The sequence below is a fragment of the Athalia rosae genome, chromosome 5, assembly GCF_917208135.1.
Source record: "Athalia rosae chromosome 5, iyAthRosa1.1, whole genome shotgun sequence".
Taxonomy (NCBI): Eukaryota; Metazoa; Arthropoda; class Insecta; order Hymenoptera; family Athaliidae; genus Athalia; species Athalia rosae.
In genome coordinates, this window is record NC_064030.1 from 1,896,222 (window position 1) to 1,916,826 (window position 20,605).

Consider the following 20,605-nt stretch of genomic DNA (forward strand, 5'->3'; position numbering starts at 1 on the left):
TATGGGAATACCATATATAATATATAAATTTTCCCGTTGGGAAATAACTTTCCATATCTTACGTGTGTATACTAGCGAGGAAAAAAAGAGAAGTGAAGAAAGAGGGAGAGTAAAAAATAGAATGAGAGCGAGCAGGGCGCGTGTTCGTATGTATTATATCGTTTGCATAATATTATCCGCTTGATATTTCATCGTTTCCATTTTGTAATTTTATAAGAAATTTTAGGCGTTCGCGCAAACTCGCTATGGAAACTTCGAAAGTTTCTATAGTGGAAGAATTGCGGGGCTTGTGTTACGTTGGAAAAAAATCTAACGAAAGAGGAGAGGAGGGAAGAGATACGCACACGCCTTCAGACACTCGCTTCTTATCATCTCTCAGATGTTTTTTCACCGGCCCCATTTTTCCCTCTTCGTCGAGTGCGAACGCGCTGCCGGGACGTCACGACGAACGTTCGTCCTTAACGACCAACGGAGACGAGTACGGGCATCTTCGCGTTACATATCTAAGGGCGTTATACAGGTATACAGGGGACTCGAAGTGTAAGGAAAACTTATCCACCCATAGGTACATATAACTGTCCCGGGTTTCGGAAGTTGGATGCTTCGGAGCTCGCCACTTTCGGTGGGATCGTATCCGTGAACGGTAACGCCGCGTCCGTTCGAGCTGGCCAAAAGCCACTTGAGAATGGTGAGAATTTCCAGTAAATTGCCGGAGAATCGTAGAGAATTCAGAGAGCTCGAAAACGCGCGAGAGAATCGGTATGAGTGTAAAGGTATACCGAGTAGAAATTCAGGGATGAAGTTTAACCGCGAGCTCGGGGACCGAGCATTGTAAACCTATACGTACCTACACCACGTACGTGGATCGAACCCATACGAGTCTCGCTTGTATCCGTATAGAAACATCACGAAACGGGACGGAGGAACCGACCCCTCCCCCGTACCGCCGAACAACCCTGCGGAGAATAACGTCGGTCGTTTATTCCGTCGGACGTTACCACGGAGTCAGTATTTAGGATATTTTGAAACTTCGATAGATTGCAGGAGCTTTAATGATTGGAAATTAATGGAAAGAAATTTTTCCAAAATCTCAGACCTCGCTAAACTTGAAAAGCTTAGAAAAACTTTTTCTTTTTTTACCATTTCCAAACTTTTGAGCGCCTGGCGGAATCAAAATTCGAAAATGTTTAAATAAGAATCGACCCAGTGCAGGGACGTAGTAGGTATCTTTGCACGCTACACACAAAAGCCATTTGCCAACGTCCCGAGAAACAAATTATCGCTCGTTATCTCTTCGGAGTTCACCACCCGTGGTCAGGCCTTCTTCCCCCCTCTCTCGATCCTCGCGTACGTTTTACATCGCCGTTTTATCCGCCGTATATGATACAGCTACGGCACCGATCCGAATCATTGGGAAAACCTCGAAGATCTCCGTGGACCACTTTTAGCGTAATTATCCGAAGCGCTTTCGAGAATCACACGCGATCAGCTTATCGCATTTGTTATACATTATGCGGGTACGGATGGGATTGAAGGATGCAGGAAAATTACCTTCGATCGCACGTGTTCGTTCGTTCGTTCGTTCATTTTTTCTTGCGAAAAATCATAATTCAAACGGCGGAACCTACGTTGCAACGTTCCACGGAGTTGGAACAATTTATTTTTGTCCCTTGAAGAACGGGGGAGAAAAATATAGATGGATAGGTACGGCTATACGTCTATTTACTACGGTGGGAGGGATCGGAATGCTGGAAGCTGTTTTAGTGCGAATTCGCAAGTCTCACGTAGGTATAGAGCGCGGGCGCGTATCTCTCACATCTCACGTGCACCCCATAAATTACAAAGTGGATATCCGATAGGAAAAGTTAACGCCGAGACAGGCGAAGAGAGAAGAGAGAAAAGAGAAAAATAGAGTGAGAGAATGTGTGGGGCGGAAAGAAGCGAATGTAGACGGAGGTCCGAAGGCTACGGTTGAAAACCCTTCCGATTAGAAAACTCGATTTTCTGTGAACTTGCGCTGTATACATATACAATTGGAAGCGATTCGTTCGACGTATAAATCAAATTCACGCTTGCCGAGAAAAAGATGAAATAAAATTCAAAAACATGAATCGAAAGGAAAAAACATTTATAACGTATTACGCAAATTGATCTATCCGCGAAATTCATCGAGTTGTCGTCAATTTGTCGATCCAAAAAGTGAAAAATCAAGAATAGCTCGATGGGCTTTATTGCCAACTCAATTTAATTGACGCCTATTCTTCGCCTCAGTGATTTCCTCGGCAAGAAATATTGAAAATGGTGGAAACGTCGAAATTCGCGATTTTTACCGCGAATCGTAGCTTCTGGCGTTAATGAGTGATCTGAGCATGATTTCCGAGGCCCCTCAAGATGCGTGCTATGCCAGTGAAGTATAAAAAATCATAACTCAATTTCCGAATACCTTCGAAATTTTTATTCAGCCGTACCGTGCGTTACAAAAAATCAAAAAGGACGCAAAGGTCGTGAAAAAATGTGAATAATTCTCGTTCAGACAAAAAACTTATGAAATTTCTTCATTTATCTTATGCGTTCTACCTACATACACATCGCCATATAATCCGATTTTTAATAAAACGGCTTGAGAAATTCAAAGTGTATAAAAGACAAAAGAGCGAGGCTGCGAACTGCACGGGGTGAGGTACTTTTTTGTGCAAGCTCATTGGTTTTTTTTCCGCCATTTTTATTTCACTCTTTTTTTTTTTTTTTCTTTCTCATCCACGGCAATCTCTCCCTGTCCGCCACGGAGTACATATAGGCCATGTGCGACGGAGTTGTTCGAGAACGCGCGTGAATGAGTCGAGACTAAAATATAAAGCTATCCCGCGATCGACGGATAACAAACGCGACTAACAGATTACAGAGCCGTGTTAATTAGTGGCGAGTTTATTTATTTGGTTGACTTTTTTTTATTCACTTTTGCGTTTTTTTTCCTTCATCAGTCCGTCGCAGGGAGCGAGTTGGAAATATCAATTCGACCGAACTAGCCACTTCTGAAAAAAAAAAAACGAATAAATAAATAATAAGCGACAAACTAATGGATTGATCATGCGAATAAAAAAGAAATAACGCTGCAGGAAATCGAGCTGGAATGAAGAGACAAAATTATTGCAAATAAATAAATAGATAGATGCATTCAAAGAGATGAAAAAACTGCGGACGTCAGACACCATAAATTTCAGAGAAATACACATATGGGGCAATGACGGTAGTTTATAATAACTCCAACCGTACATGGGTAAAAATTTTCCTCCTAAATAATAAAAGTTGTTACCGAATCCCCATGGCCCACATGCCAAACGATCCGAATCCGCGACTTTTGTGTACCTCCATCGTGGAAGTAGGTACGTAATGTAATACGTGTGTATGTACATATACCGGTATCGCGGATTTCGCGCACATTTATACACATATAATAATAGTAATAATAACAACAATAATAATAATATAATATTTCACACCTTTTCGTCGAGCACAGCTATCTGCAGGGGTTGCAATTTCCGGCATGTTTCAAAATCGACGTGGAAAGGGGATCGCGATGTTTTTTGGTCCCTTTTTTTTTTGTTCTGTTACTTTTTTGTATTTTTGGAACCGTTTTGAATGAGACTACATTTCTCTCACTCGATCGTATTATTTGACGAGGAATATTTATAAATTCGCCGGTGTAAAGTTATTAGATCCGCTCCGATTCACTCGATTGGTATGGACCCTCTGCGGTGGATCGTATACATGTATAAAGGGTACTTGACACAGAAAATGTGGTAGAGAGAAAAATGGAATCATTATTTATAACCCGATGCTGGAGGATTGCGGAAAATAGAGCTCGTAAGAATGAAATTTCTGCGGAGAGAGGCCGAACACGGGCACGTTGTAGAGAGCCACGATTGTCTTTATAAAATTACGAAACCATGTGAATCCTGACTAGAAAATGCGACTCGTTCGAATATCGTGGTCGGATTTAATGACGGTTGAAATAGCGTGTACATCGTTGAAAGGGTGTATTTTATTTATACCTATACAGGCAAGAAAAGACGGTTATATAATATACATAAAAATGGAAGCGAATAGCTGAAGAAAAGGATAAGTATCTTCGCTGTGGGAGATGCTCCATTGCATCCGGCTTATCTCAACAGTAAAATATACACCGAGTTCTCGTTGAAAGTTTCAAAGGTAGAGAGATTCGTATAGCGGTTACCGTTATACGGCGGCTATTTTATACCAACCGCGTGATGTGAGAATGAAACTCTCTCATCTTCTGAGCTTTTCTCCCGCGCTGATAGGGATACCGGAGAAAGTGTGGAAGCTCTCCTTGAATATCGCTTGTCAGTAAACGCGGTAATGCACACGATATGGGATAGGTATCCGTGAAAACCGTCGGTGTGATAGCGAGAAAGCCGAAAAAAAAGCGAGAGAAAAATTTGGCTAAATCCGTACCGGATCGCTGCGAGAAGAGTTATGTTTTATTCCGATAATAAGGAACGTCAAAAATGCAACGTTATACTGGAAAATAAGATCTGTATATTTATACGTGTAACGTATTCGCACTTTATTCTCGGTTACCGGACATTTATTATTCCCCTTTTCTTTCGATTTTGTCGTAAACGAAGATAAATATATACGATTTTGCATGGAATGCATTTTACCCGAAGTTGAATTGCATTATACGGGGCATAGCGGCATACCGCGTCGTTGTTATACAGGGCGTTGTGTCCTCGCCGGGATTTGGTGGGCCGGCGTTGGCCACGGAGCGAGCGAGGAAAATAAAGTGAAAAAAAGGAGAAGAGTGAAGACGAAAAATAGAGGAGGGAGGGAATGGCGATAAATTTGAAGGGATTTTGTCGCGGGAATAGTGCGCTTAACTTGCGTCCGAGCCCTGGTTGGTTGTAATGCGAAAAGAAGGGATGAAAAGGAAACGAACGGAGAAGAAGGGAGTATCGGCTACCTAATATCCGCCATTGTCCCGTTATTCCAAAACGTTCGAAAAGCAACGCTTTTTTTCCTCTCGTCAGCAATTTCTATTTTTGTTCAACGGTTATAAATTTTTCAACCGCATAGGTTTAATCGAGCATCCATTTTCCGAGACGAGTTATTTAAAGAAGAGAAACTGATGGGGAAGGGGGTGGGGGAGGGGAGTAGGCTTAAGATACAGGGAGCGTTATACCGAGATGTGGTTCAAAAGGTACGTACGTACCTATATAGAGGGGAGACATGGAACAAGGGGAGTAACGCTAGCGATAAGATTTAATTATATTCAGTAGGGCAGAAACTTAGATCGCGAGTAGTTAGTTGTGTAGTCAGTAAACCGTGCGGACCGGGTGTACGTATACATTTATACAGGCGGGGGGGGGTGGTATAAGGTATGAAGAGAGTTTATAGGGTTTGCCTGGAGTGTCGTTTAGTTGAACCGGCGCGTTACCACCAGTCACATATTATACACCTATATATAAGTATGTTCGTACGCGCGGTATTCGCGTACACGTAGAACACGTTACCATTCCAAAGGTGGGTACGGAGAAATGAATGGGAGATAGGGAAAGAGCCGCGCACTGAATCCCGCCAACTGCTTTCCTAACCTTCGTATCATTCGTCTTAATGTCTCTGGGTATACAATACAGAAATGGCTACATTCGTACACTTATCTGTGTATACATATGCGTACCGCAAAGGTAGATTTTGTCTATTCAATCTGAACGCCGAGGTACGACTCCACGACGAAAGACGAGACGGCTACATTCCCTTTAACGTTCACCGTTTCCAGAATTCTTGAAAACTAGATATTTCATCGATTTCGTCGTGTGGTATATGTCGTCGAAAAATTCCACGTTATTGTTGCGAATGACGGCACCCGCGTACCAACCCTTGGTCCGTACATTCCGGACGTTTTCAATTTTTTCCGAAAATATTTTCTCCATTCCCCGCTTCGACAAACGGTACATCGCAACGGGGTGTTGCGATGTACAGTTTCTGTATTCTTTGGACCGCGAAAGTCAACTTGATCGTTCATCTACATTTGAAAAAACGGCGACTTCGCCGAAGGAGATTAAAAGTAAATAATAATAGTAACGTTAATGATGAAAAGAGGAAAGTTACGCGATGGGATTCGCGGCGTGTCCCGCCATTGGACGGGCTGAGCTGGAAGGGATGCGAGTACGTTCTCATCCCTCGTCGCCGATATGATGAAAAATTGGTTTAATATTTCCGGGATTTTCGAAGGCATTAGCGATCCGAATAATGCCCAACGACGATACCACGTCGAATAAATATCACGATATTAAAGATCGCCAGTTTATAGACTTTTTTCCGATCGTCACGATTCTTTTGGGATTTCAACTACAGGTACCCATATACGGTGATAATGGAAAAGTCCTGTACATCGCCATCCGCCGCGGAGACGGGATCTTTTTACAAAGATCTTTGACGTCGTCGAAGATCTTATACGTGCGCCTCGCTGTTACTTTTGTTCGGAATTTGAATAACCTCCTCGAAAATTAAAATCAAAAAGCCGGTCAATTTTCTGAAAACGCTGTAATTTTTTTTGTTCGAGGTGCAAACGAAAAAATAAAAAAACAAAATTGCACAAACAAGTACAAACGGAGCACAATCGATTCCAATTATCAAAAGAATTTTATTCCCAAGTCGGGTGCCAGGTTCGAATAGGCCTTGGGACCTCTCTTCCCATTCCGCTTTTGCGGATGTGGTATAGCCGTACGTACAGCCAAACAAATTTCTATTCTCTCGGGTGAAGAATGGGTTGTTTTCTTGCTATTCCCTTAACCTGCAGGGTTTCGCTGTTCGCTCGCGTAATCGATGCAAGGTTATTCCCTCAGGCGAGGTTAAATCGCAGGTTTTAAGGTCTTGCTATGAAATCCTAATAGATTACAGGATTCTGCCGGGGGATCCGGTTTAAGCGTTACGGTCAATCCTTAAAGCGACGCTTATAGCCCTTAATTCTCGCTATACCAAAAACAACTAGGTATGTACTTCTATACGTACGTATGTACCTAGATTCGTTTCTCCCGCGTTCTTATCAAAAACATTTCGAACGACGCGGATCTTTTTTCAAAAATCGATCCACTCTTTTTTCACCGATCTCTTCATTCGCATGAGTTTTTATTCGATCGACCGACTCGCGGGTCGTCCGAAATTTCGTCGAAAATTCGAAATTTCACTTTGAACGCGGAGCTGCTGAATTCCACCGACTCTGTATTCCGTTCGGGTGACGCACACTCGCCATGTACATGTACGAGCTATACAATGCACGTAGTGGAAGTTTTCGCGTCCCGTCTGGACGTTGTCTGGTCTTAGGTTTTTGACTGCTTTGGTTAAAAGGGGTGTTCCAGGGTAATGGGGGTGGGGTGGGGTGGGGAGAGGATGGTTGCGCCCCGTCACTCACGCGCGCAAAGTCCTAGTGCTTTGGGGATGCTTAATCGCGTGGCGACTAGACCAGCACAGAGGTCTGGAAGATCCCGAGAACCCGGAGACCCTTTCACCAGTCGACCCCGTGTGTAGTACATCCCTCGGCTTTTCCCTCGGGAACGAAACCTCGAATCAACGCTGGCTTAACTCTTCAATTAACGGATGACTTTGCAAACCTCCTCGCGGGACACGACGCCATTTATAAACCTTATGCCCGTTACACCCTCCGTACGCCCCTCGAATCTTCCGTTCTATCATCCGAGCCGCGTACCGTCGCTGGAGCGAACGAATGGAGAAAATTCATCGCCAAATTATAATCGCACGATCAAGCGGATTTTTGCGAACAATCTGTAAAGTGCACGGAGACGAATCGCGCCCCCCGGTACAGAGCACGTGCAGCTCGGTGAGATAGCGCGAGTGGCTGCGGTGTTTGGATTTACGCGAAATTTATCGGGGCGAAAGTAACGTATGTGCATAAAATGCAGGTCCTCTTCTCGGATGCTGATGTTAAATGCTCCGAGCTTCGCCGGGCGTATATATTTTTCATTTTCATTTAACCCGGGCGCAAACAGCTGCAGGTGCGGTGCATCGGTACAGTTGAATCGCCCGAGTGCCGGGTTAAAGTCTTTTAAGTAATCTTCTTCATCCCTGCAGACGATTCCCTTTGCACGGAAAATTGTTTGTATCGTTGAATGAGAATTGATGTACACACACACATACACACACGCACACCTGTGTACACCCTGTGTACTTTTATACACATTTCGTACGTGTGTAGATATATTTTCTGCAAGATTTGCTACGAACATTGCCTCGCGTGAGTGCGCTACACGAGAAACGATAAAACTTTATGTACATAAAGAAGACGTTCGGTATTTTACGAGGAATGGATCCGGTCGTCGTCGTAAAATTGACTTCTCTTTGCGCCGTTCCGAGGATGATCGTTATTTCAAATCCTTAATATACACGTACGCGAAGCCTCGGTAATTTTCGTGGTTCATGCGATTTCTTTTCATAATTACAACAACGCTGTTTGTTTCTTCCTTCCTTAGCGCCAATTAGCCGAGCGCTTTTTTGAACGCGAAAAAATTTCGCTCCTCAGACGCGAATAAAAATTGTTATTACAATACGGCCCTCGTTTTCGTTCCTTTGTATACCCACAATTACATCGCACTACCGTTAATTCGGCTACACAGAATCGAACGAAAATCCCATTTACACGCAATTCCTTTCAACGCAATTAATAGCACCCGCGGTCGAATCTCTTCTATTTTTTCTCCCTTCCTTTCATCTTTGCAACACAGAAAAAAAAAAAGAACAGAAAAAAAGAACGGAAAAAAAATAATCCAACCGACCCCAGCTGCGCTTATTGTCTTTAATTTTCTCACCACAGATGGGATAATAATATAATTTCTCGAATCGCATAATTACGAGACCAACTATAATACAGCTGTTCGGAGGTACTTTGTACTCCGCAACCCTCCCCCACCCATCCCCTTTCCTCTCCCGGCGGACACTCGGAGCACAACTGGGGTTAATTTAGTTGGAAGTCGAAAAAAAAAAACTTTTCAAAAAAGTTTGTACGCGTTCCCGCGCGAAGCGTAAAGTTTACAAATCCATTGTTGAATTTAGAAGAATGAGCAGAGAAAAAAAAAAAACTGTTAGCGCGGACTGAACCAACCGGATAATGTGTTAATGTATAATTTCGTCAACGGTATTTGTTCAAGTTTTAATTCAATTCTTTTTTTTGTCAATGTATAAATCCGACGATACCGGTATTTCTGGATGACTCGCCTCATAGTTACCATCGTTGGGTTTCCACCGGCCTATGTTAAAGGTTTCCACGGCACAGTTAGTGCCTGGTAGGTGTAGGTACATTAGATTTAGCTAATTTCCTATGATAAAACCATTATTGCGAGAAACAGGGGGATTATAAGTCCACCGACAATAAGCCTCTGGGTCGATCTATAAAGCGCGAGTGAAGTTGAGTGTTTGACTGTAATTACACCGCAAGCGATTCGCGACGAAGTATAGGGTGGCGTATAGCTACGGTTACGTGGATAGCTAGATAAGTAGGGGGGTAGGTAGGTAGGTGGGTAGGTATGGTATAAAGCGGATAATCTAGCAACTGTTAAAACTCGTTCGTTCCGGAGGTTGAAATTTAGAGAAACAATTGCGAGACTCTTGCGAGATAATCGTTTCTCTCCTGCGATAATTGCATACTTTTGTTCAAATGCAAATCAGCCAATGTTGTATACAATAAATAGATAGATATATATCATTACCATACCTCTTAAGAACAGAGCATTTTCTCCCGAGCCCCGAAAAATCCGGACTTTTGTTTCCGCCTTTGCTCATTAAAAGTTGAAAGTAGGTATACAATAGAAATAAAAAGTAGAGGTGATGCGAAGAAATAAATAATGAAGAAATGAGTAAAAAACAAAAAAAAAAAAAACGGACGGGAGATAACCGCGACATCTCTCAAGGGGTCTGGGAGTACGACCTCGTCCCCTTCCGCGAGGAAAAATGAAAAATGAAAAGAATAGAAAGAGAAAATAAAAAAAAAAAAAAAGGAAAACAGTCGCGCGGTGTCCAAAGGGTATAAGACCGAGCTTATATATTTTTTAATATTTTTATCGTCAACCCCTCTGTACACTGCAGGGTAGAGAGAAGAGGCAGCCGGAATTTTGAAGAGTTTGTTAATTTTCTTTGTGAAGAAATGTGGCGGAGACGTCGTTCGCGATCTACTTGGTATTCCGTTCCACTTTGTCGAAGAAGAGCGAGTTTTGCGAGTTCGTATTGTTCGCATTAAGAGGTATTACGTATCTATACTTCGCTAGATATATCCTTCGCTCCACATATCTCCGAGATGTTGTTCGTTCGCTGATAGGAGAAAACTCGCGTCTAATTTCGCGACTGATATTTTTCGTCCTCTTTTCACATTTTCAATCACGTGAAGACAAGTTCATGTTTTTGTTTCAGGCCCTGTCAGACCTGCTGCTCGGTGTATTTTGTATTCCGTTCACTCTCTTGGGACAAATGCTGAAGAATTTCGTCTTTGGCACCACGATGTGCAGGCTGATCCCCTACTTTCAAGGTAAGAGACCTTCGCCACGACCTTATTCATTCCACGTGCCGGCACGCGCGGCGGGGTTACCTATATACACGTATCACGTCCATTACGAGATACACACCGATCCGAGTACGTCGACGTACCTGTATTCATTTTACGCACACCCAGATATATCATGCAGAACCTTTCGGCAAATCGAATTCGCCAACTTCCCTAATTATACCCACTGACAGCTTATCGAACCTACATTTCTACGTTTCTCGAAACGAATTCGTTCGCCGATTGAAGAATTTCTCTTCATTCGCAACGAGAGATTTCAATTTTTCCGAGAATTAGTCACTTCCCACTCAAACATCCTAATGAGGTCCGTCCGATTCTCAGCGAGTTTCCAATTACGTCGATCGAACAAAATTCGAGATCCGGATTGGAACGTGTAGAGGAAAAAAAAAAAAATAAACTGATCGTGATAAATAATTAAAGAAGAAAACAGAATCCGATATTTTTATAATCGGACACGAATGATCGTTGTTCGAACGATGTGATCAGGTGAAATTGAATACAGACGATTCTAACGAGTGGATCGTGTAGTTTGACAAGGGGTGGAGAAAAAGAGAAGCGATTGGCAAAAAATTTCTCGTCGCAGCGGAGGAGGGCGAGTTAAAAATTGAAGGTATAAAATTGAAGACGAGCGATTTATGAGATGGCGACCCGTATATTATAGGAAAGGAAAAGATCAGAGTCGTTTGTGTTTTATTTGCAAGAGGATCAAGTAGCACTCGAAGAGTAGCGGGATCTTCTATCATTCGCCCACTTATATACCGGCGCATGTTTGTACGTACCGGCGTGTTGTAAATAAAGAAAAAGAAAAAAAAAAAAAGAAAAGAAGTAGTAAACTAGGAGACTGTAGGATTCAATTAAATTGAATGAAAGGGGGAGATAAAAGAGAGGAGCAAAAAAAAATTGATAAGACGATCTGTAAAAGGTTGGATAGTGACACAAGCGTGGGGAGAATAGAGCGCTGGGACAACTTTGAAGATTTACATAAATCTCGGCTATTACGTCCCATCCCTCGGGACGAAAATAATGAAATGAAAATAATGAAAATAGAAGGAAGGATAGAAAATAAAAACGAACGATTGATAATCAGAAAAAACAAAATGGCCGGATGGTCGTTAATGTAACTGTAATTAATCCTGGCTCAACCGAGCCCGCCAAACATAATTCCACGGTGGGTAATTTGCATGAATTTGTAGATCCGTTCGCTACACCGTCTCTATATATATAGGTATGTACAATAAGGAATGTAACGATCGGGGGTACATAAGGGCCGGCGATAACTTTGATTGTGTGCGTCGGTTAGAGCGAGGCTCGCGGTTATTCGACGCGAGTTGGTAATATGCAAATCACGAACCGGAAGTTGAGTTGAGTCGGGCCTCGACTCGAGTTGAAGGATGAATTGCGAGAGCGTCGAGCATCTCAGTTTCTGATAAATAGCTGCTCCTCGCGCGGATACCGGCTCGTACCCGCAGCGGGGATATACCCCACCGATATACATATACAACGACGTGAATGAGATTCCAGCGCAGCATCGGCCGACGGGAGATGAGCCTCTCGCGGATATAATTAAGGCCTTTTCTTACTCGGCTCGGCTAGGAGGATTGAAAAGGTGACGGGGGCGTGTATTATACATGAAAATACGTGCGGCGACAAAGATTTCACTCGACAATGAAGACGACCCAGTTTCTCATCAGCTGCAGTTCGCCCGACGATCGCGCGCTTTGCCCGCGGTTTTCTCTTTAAAGATGTATAATACGTGGTACACGTACGTGTGCGCGGGGGTGTGTGTGTGTCTCTCCCGCTCGCACATATATGTGCGCTGAATCTCGGCGAGGCTTTGGGCTTTCGATGCTCCCTAACAATAAGAAGATTACTCGACAATTCCGCTTGATTGTCGAGCGCCGCTTGCTTTCGCGGGGGGGTGGAGGTTGGCGGGGCGCAGGAAAGTAGGGAGAACCTTTCAAAGTCCCCGGTTGATCGTGAGACGACTCGTACAGACCGTGTGGCATTCATTGATCTGATGCAGAGCCGGTTGTGGCCTGAGGTATATACACAACGTACGTATCGTTTGCCGGCTTATGCGACGACTAGTGGGTCACGTGGCAATTTTGGGGATTTTCTTCGGTTCCCTCGTAAACTCAACGGTGATGGTGTATCCCCCCCTGCAGAATTAGAAAGGACCACAGAGAGAGTTCGTTCACTCCGTTTCGTCCTATTCTGGTCTGCAACGTTCGAAACATCGAACGATTTCAGATTATCTTTTTGCTTTGCTTTTTTTGCGGTGAAAAAAAATCCGATGCAGACGGGATCATGTGTTTTCGTAAAAATTTCAAGCACAAGTTATACGGGGTTATGGGTCACCGAGAAAGATATATATTTCGTATTTTCTCCCGGTTGTTTTTTTCTTCTCTTCTTTTTTCTTTATCATTTTTCTTCCCATGGTGAAAGAACGCTAGTTTCTTACCGCGGAGAAATTTATTCGGAATATCCGCTGGTAGGAAAGCTGCCGAGGAGAAATGAAATTCAAAGTATTAGAGTTTCTAATAAACCCTCAAGTTAACAGGATAAAAACCGTCTGCGCCGGGAAAGTTTTTTATTATCTCACAAGTAGGTGGTTTATAGCTCACGCTTCAAAAAATTATTACTTCTAAATCATCGCAGCTTTTCACCGTTTCGTAAATTTCAAAACTTTCCGAGTATAACCAAATTAATATGGTATATGGATACGGTTTACGATTGAGAAATAAAATAGGTACTCAACAATATTCTTTGGGAACCGGACGACCTTAGCGGCATTCTTTTCCTTCAGTCGCGTCTGATATTCGTTGTCCGCTGACTTGGTGTGCAATTAGTGCTCGAAGAAGAAGAAGAAGGGAAGGAAAGAGAGGCGAAAAAAAAAAAACCAGGAAAACGAAACATACCGGAAGAAGATTGGCTTAAAACGAGTTTGGTTAAATTGGTCCTCGAGGAAATGCAACAAACTGATTTTCTGGACCGCGGGAAGGTTAAGTTAGATAAAGAACCGCGGCGATGCGGATCGAGGAGATCGATCTCAGGAGAACCTCGAGGAGGACCTTATGTACGGAGCGAGGGTATGTACGTACATACGAGATATATCGGTCGGTCGCGCGGAGGACCACACGGTTCCTCGAAAAGTACCTGGAGAGAGGAAAAATTGGGCTGGTTTTACTTCCGCCGAGGGTTTGTTCGCGAGTTTTTGGGGACGCTATCTTAACGAGACCCCAGCCAACACTTCCGGGGGGGGGGGGGGGGGGGGGGGGGGCTAGTATAGCCACCGAGACGAACGGACTCCGCAGAGACACTCGAATATCTCGAAACTCGGCCTCGTTTCACCTGTACAGGTTTTACTGCCTCCGCGAAAAGGAGGGTGAAAATAAGGAGGGGGGGTGGGGGTGGGGTGGGAGAGGGGTGGAAAAACCGACTTACCTCGGAAAGAGGGAAGAGGCGCGAGGCGGGGCAAACGAGCGGCAGACGGCAAATAAGCGAGGCGCGAGCTTTCGCCGGGGCAAAATGTTGCGGGGAACGAAGACGGAGACGGTGCAGGCCGAGAGCCTTGAGCTTTGCAGCGCGAGAAGGGAAACTGTTTTTGCGGAAAGCTTGCCGATTAGTTTTTGCTTCTCACTGTACAACGCGGAGCCGTGAAAACGGGATGAAAACGGTACGGGAAAGTGACAGGGACAAGGTGAAGGGGCTCCGAGAATTACGAGGCAAGCTTGACAACCAAAAAACGGGGACAAAAAATAATGCACTTATTTTATCGCACACATGCGGCTACGCGGGGGACCGAGGGTTGAAACGCCTCGCGCGACACTGACCCTCATGTATGTTTAATGTCTACACAATTCCAGACACATTCGAGACAAATTTCTCCCCCGCTGACGCCTAAATCCGAACAATCTGGCTCGCGCTTTTTTTTTTTCTTTTTTTTTCTTATTGTTTCCCGTCATCTTTAAAATCAAATTCACACGTTTCGTACTGGAAATTGAATCCTAACGCGCGCGCGTGATGAGGTGTAAATGGCTGGGAATCGTCGTAGCGGAAACCTGAGGATCCTTTCGCGTTGACGCGCCTCGCTGTTGTATCCTTGGGTGATTTCGACTGTGTACAAGAGTATGTTAAACGTCTGCTCGAAGGCTTTGTTATTTCACGGGTTTCGCGGCTGTACGCAGATGCTGGCTTTCTAGGATATAGGTACACGCGGTTAAAATGTTTCGGGAATAGGAGTTCACCATTCCCGGTAAATTATACGGTTCGTGCCTACCGGCAACTTCTGGCGTTACATATGTATGTACGCGTAACCTCTACCTCCCCCCCTCGCACGAATTCGCCCGCCTCGTAATTCCTCGCTAATTTCGCAGAAAAAATGTCCATTGATACGAAAGTGAAGCATCCGTACAACGAAATTTAGCTGGAAATATTCCGTTATCGAACGTTACGCATTCCCAACATTTGTTACTCGAGTTACTACGGCGTACGCGCGCGGGATATCGTGGCTGAGCATACGCTTGGCTTTACTACTTCGCAGCGGAGCGCGCTTTTCGTCGTACGAAATCATCGTATCGCCCGTAATTTGTAGCGGGTGTTCACCCGTTTTTTATCGCAATGTTTCAGCGGTCTCCGTGTCTGTTAGCGTGTGGACTCTGGTGGCGATATCCCTGGAGAGATACTTCGCGATTTGCAGGCCTCTGAAGTCCCGTCGTTGGCAGACTCGATGTCACGCCTGCAAGATGATCGCCGTAGTCTGGGCGGCGAGTCTGGTCTGGAACGCCCCGATCCTCGTTGTTTCGAGCCTCAAGGAGATCAGCGGAGGTAAGGAAAGCGCGAATATATACCGAAGCGAACCCCTAATACCCACCCAGTCCCGATCCGCTCCGACTTTATTTCCTTTCCACCTATTTTGCTTTTATTTTTATCGCCCCAGTTTGAATCAATATTTATCGCTCTACACGCCATCCGCGCCCGTCGCCGGAGCTTACCTTCAGTTTATATCCCCGAATGTTTCCGGGGCAATTTTCTCCACCGTTTTTTCTACATATACATTTGTTTAGTTATTTTTATTTACGCTTATTTTTCGCTCGCCGCGTGTGGGACACCGGAGTTTTTTTTTTCTAATTTTTTCCTCCTCCCATAGATTTCGCGATTCCTCTTGAATTTCGAGATCATAGCTTATTACGTGGCTTTACGACAATCGTATTCCTCCACCGGAGCTACGCGGCGTACCCCGGAGTCCCGCGCTTCGTACCCAGGAGTGTAATAAATTTATCCCTCTTTATATTTTCTCGGAGCGAATTCGCGATATCCACCGTTGGCGGGGCCGCCGTAGCCGGTGATTCACAAAGTGCTCCGCGGTACGACCACCTCGTTCTACGGTGACATTTTATTACTATTTTTGCGAAAATTATTAAATGCCTCTTGTGTCGTTTGCTCCCGTGGGATTTGTGAGCTAAAGTCCCGAGCGATACCCGCTCTTTCCCCTATTCCTCTTTACCAGACCCTTCGACCCACCCTCCCTTCGTTCTTTTCGCTCGCTTTCTCCCTCTCACCTTTTCCCGGTTTCTTCGCGACCCGACACGGACGCTAGATTTAGGAGAGCCCCCGGGGAGGAGCGGAAAAATGTTAAAAAAAAAGAATAAATGAATAAAGAAAAACATGGTCATACGGTTTATACAATAACATTCCTCCGTTCTCGCCGTAATTTATGCTTCAAGTGTGCGCACGCCTCGTTGAAAATTTTCCAAGGATAAACTTTATGACGGCGTAACAGTTTCACGTGCAACTCACGGTGATACTTGCACCCGTTTTGCGGAGCGCTTTAAATCTGCATCAAAATATGCATCAAAATATTTCAATTCACATTCTGCGTATAATATTCTCTGCGGAACGATGTTCCCTTGCGTTGTAAAAATGTAAAAAAAAAAAAAAAAATGCGCACACGAGTACAATGGTGGTATAAAAATCCAACGAGCGAAGGAATTTGAATCGTCAAATTAACAACAGAAAAAAAAAAAGAAAGGAAAAACTTGGCATTTCACGCATGAATAAGAAATTGAGAGAAATACACGTGGATAAAAACGAGAGTGATGCTTCGTCGTGTGGGGGGGGGGAGAGGGGGGGATAGGGTATTCCCATACATATATGTATATGCGTTGGTCGTGATTTGGTCGATTCAGCAATTTCACCACTAACGTAATATCGGTGATTCCAGTCGGGCCGGGGGTTGAGTTCTCTCCGCCTGCCTCCGAAGCCTATTCGAACAAAGTTTTACAGGCGCTCGCCGATATTCGTCTACGCGCTCCTCCTCGCCGCGCAGCAGCGGAGTAATTCGCATGAACAAATGGAGGTTGTGATCCGAGGATAATTTGGTGTCGAGCTGATAATAATTAATAGGCAATTAAACCTGCCATCGCCTCGACCCCTATATTCGCGCGACTCATTGATTCGGTGGAACAGTGGCTTCGTTTGCCCACCGCAAAGGGAACGCGCGTTTTTTTTTTTTTTTAAAGGAGAAAGAACACGTCAATCGTATCGATCAATCGGACACACGAGGATATTATCCCTCTAGTATTTCTCTTATTCCAGCTCGTCCTTCCATCGCATCTTTTCAAACAAATATAAACTTGAAATATTAACGAATAAACAAATTATAAAAAATTCCCTCGACTCGGTTTGCATCAGATGCATACCAGACGTTTACTTTGAATCGTATGGTTCGCCTTGTGCGTTTCTTCAACTTTATTGCATTCAAATTCTTCTCGCGTTTCATTTGTCTTCTACTTTTTTCGCAGGTAGGCAGAAGTGCAGGGAGGATTGGCCGAGCATCGCGGCGGAAAGAGCGTTCAACATATTTCTCGACGTCGTGTTACTGATCGTACCATTGATAATGATGACGTTGGCATATTCGTTAATCGTTACGAAGTTACGCCGACGTGAGATTCAGCACAGTTCGAGCTATCAGAGGCCACGTGAGTGTGAAGTTTGACGTCCTCACGGATTTCACCCCTTCCTTCCCCCCCCCCCTCCGTTTCCTTACCTTTCACGAGGTGAGAAGGATCCGCAAAAATCGCAGACCTTCGAAAATGGAATCGGGTTGCCCCTCAGCTAGAGTTTTTCTATTTTTTTCTCTTTTTTCTTCATACCGCTGGAAAACCTCACGAATCTCTCGAGTCATACAACTCTCGGGGATGGGTGAAGTTTTTTCCCTCCAATCGGGCGCGGTGAATAAATACAGAGTTTCAAAGCGTTCGTTCTAAATATGTATATAAATATGCGATGTATCGGAGTCCACGTCCGGTTCATCGCGCGCAAACAAAAAATATTCGTGCGTGCGTGTAAAGGATAAAAACGAATGATAAATTGTGCGGGGTTTTTTTTTCTGTTCATTGTTTTTTCTTTTTTTTTTGTTTCATTCTTCTTCTTCCGAGATACAATTTTTGAGGGTAAAGAAAACTTGTTCTTTTTTTTGGTTTTTTTTTCGTTCATTTAATCCCGAATCTTGGAAGAGCCGTACCAACGGGAGACACCGTCGAATAGTTGGAGACTAATATTTCATTTGGCAGTTGTACTTCGTTACAGGGACCAAGTTCTCCTCAGACCTTATTTTTCGACGTTTCTTTTGCTTTATTTTTACCGGCTCCCGTTTATTACGATTAACGGGTGAACCCGTACACGGGATGACCGCGCACCGCTGTCCCAGACATTCGTTGATCTCGAGGTTTTACGAGGTCCTTTTTCCGACCTCTGAGACATCGATAATTACTCCTTACCCTCTCTATACATACCGCCTCGATCAGCGCTTATAAAACGGACCCGAACGCCAAGGCGGCGGTGGTTCGCACGCGAAATTATATCGTGAATCTATACCGGGCTCGAGTTTCACAGCGATGATTTACATAAATGGAAAAATCGCGAAATGATCCTTATAAATTCACAGTGGAAAGGACGAACTCCTCCGCGACCGTGAACGGGACTTGTCTGCCGAATTCCTGCAACGACGCAAACAACGGGAAGGGCGTCGTCGCACCCCTCAAGCAGCACAGGCTGCTGCCCTCATCGGGGTATCTCAGAGGAGTTCCGAGGACTTTGTCGCACGGCGCCTTGGCGCAGGACAGCGCTATCAGGAAACCCCGACAGGCGACTTCTCGGAGAAGAGCGGAGGCCGTGAAGCTTTGGCTTATGAAGGGAATGGTCGGTGAATCGGAAACGAGAATCGCGACGCCGATTCCCCTCGAATCATTCGATCGGTTTATTGATGAAAATTTTTCACCGGCAGGTCCAACTGCCGGGTTCGGGTACGCCGAAGGTGGTGGCGTGCAGGAGTCGAAGCGGACCTGCCCTGTCGTCGACGCCGGGACGTCGTCAGGACAAGGGGATGCAGGTGGAAGTTGAAAATCCGGAGGAATCCGAGAACTCCGTTGGCGAGGAACAGCACGACACCACCTACACGTTCAGCAGACACGCCATACGGAGCAACTACATGGACAAGAGTATCGAAGCAAAAAAGAAGGTGTGAGTCGCGAAGTTTTGTAACTAAAACTTTTGAAAAAAGAAAAAAACAAAAAAACTCGTTCAGACATTGAGGTGAAACTTGAAAAATTGAATAAAAATTTTCCTCGCTTACGTCTGTCTCCCAGGTGATCGTAATGCTTTGCGTGGTCATGCTGACCTTCTTCATATGCTGGACGCCTCTGTGGGTCATTCATACTTGGTATTTATTCACCCCGAAATTGGTGTACGCGGCGGTCGGTCGGACCGGTATCAGCCTCATACAGCTTCTGGCTTATTGGTCGAGCTGCTGCAATCCAATTATCTACTGTTACATGAACCGGAACTTCCGTCAGGCCGTAAAGAGTGTCTCTTACGAATGCTGGAGGTAAGAAAAGCGGCGCTCAAACATTTCTCGAAGTCCGTTGAATTATTGAACCGGTAATATCTACCGACTGTATTTATTACCGTAGCTTCGCGGAATACTCGAATATCGGCGTAAGTCTTTTGCCGATGAACGTATCGATCGAATGCCTAATATTTTATAACGTCAAAGTTACATCACGCCTTGTTTCCGTTTCGAGAAATTCTCTCTCTGGGCGTACAACGGAAACGGTTGAATATTCTCTTCGCGCGTTATAACGCGGAACAAAAGTCAATCAAGGCAGTAGGTGCCTGCGCGGGACCGAGATTACGGGTCGCGTTGCTCTTCCAAGATTAAAGCGTACTCAGGCCGGTTTTAATTCGTTCAACCAACTGTTTCTGTCGCCGGTTTTGCATGACCTCGTTATCTCGCACACCCGCAAATTTTCAACCTTATCTCCGCTACGGCCCACTCAACCAGGCCGAATAACGAAGCGAGGGTATAATTTTGCTCACATAGCGCGTACTGCGGATGCGGTGACGAGGCTGTAGGCGGATCAGGAAGCGCTGCGCGCAACGGACCGCATCAAGGACCCAACAGCGAGGTCAGCGGCAACGATTCTACAATCTACCTTGGGCGTGCCTCGATAATGGCGAGAACCGGTACGCAACTCCGTTCTAATTATCATTGAAACTAACTCGAAACTCGACTTATCCCAATTGTTCAAAGATCCGAGTCGTCCAGAACACCCTGAAATTAGTCTCAATTACCTGCGATATTCGTTAAAATTAATTGTCTCCGAGAGATCAGTTTTCGGAATTTCAGTTGCCACTCTTCGTTACCCCGGCGTGCGTGCCACAAAGTCTGTGTACATGTTCCAGAAGTAGTCCTCCTCGAAGCGGAGGATCGTGTTTAGCAGCGGCTGCGGGGCGAACGAATTCCAAGGTTCAAGCGGAAGTGGGGGTGCCTCGATAATCGTCATCAGCGGAAACGGAAACGCGACGATATCGCCGGGGTCGGGAGCCCCCCAACAGTCCGGGGTAACGGGCTCTCCTTCGCTCTGCGACCACGCCGATCGGGAGGAATTTCTCGTCAGAGTATCCTGGCGACCTCCGCCCGTCCTGAACGCGAACTCTGCGATATCGCCGAACACC

The 20,605-nt window shown here is 44.9% G+C and overlaps 1 protein-coding gene across 5 annotated transcripts in view; it reads left to right on the forward strand.

Annotated features, from left to right (window-relative positions):
• Window positions 1-20,477, forward strand: part of LOC105691228 (cholecystokinin receptor-like) — a 43,496-nt gene extending 23,019 nt beyond the window's left edge. For 4 of the 5 annotated variants that reach the window (XM_048656307.1, XM_048656308.1, XM_048656306.1 and 1 more), the window contains 8 exons: window positions 10,438-10,552; window positions 15,218-15,415; window positions 17,392-17,568; window positions 18,537-18,790; window positions 18,876-19,109; window positions 19,237-19,475; window positions 19,971-20,113; window positions 20,333-20,474. In XM_048656307.1, the coding sequence (XP_048512264.1) occupies window positions 10,438-10,552; window positions 15,218-15,415; window positions 17,392-17,568; window positions 18,537-18,790; window positions 18,876-19,109; window positions 19,237-19,475; window positions 19,971-20,113; window positions 20,333-20,367 (1,395 nt within the window). In that variant the 3' untranslated portion in view covers window positions 20,368-20,474. Of the gene's footprint in view, window positions 1-10,437; window positions 10,553-15,217; window positions 15,416-17,391; window positions 17,569-18,536; window positions 18,791-18,875; window positions 19,110-19,236; window positions 19,476-19,970; window positions 20,114-20,332 lie in introns of all 5 variants that reach the window. The other variant, XM_048656309.1, reaches the window with a different exon arrangement.
• The last annotated feature ends 128 nt before the right edge of the window (window positions 20,478-20,605 follow it).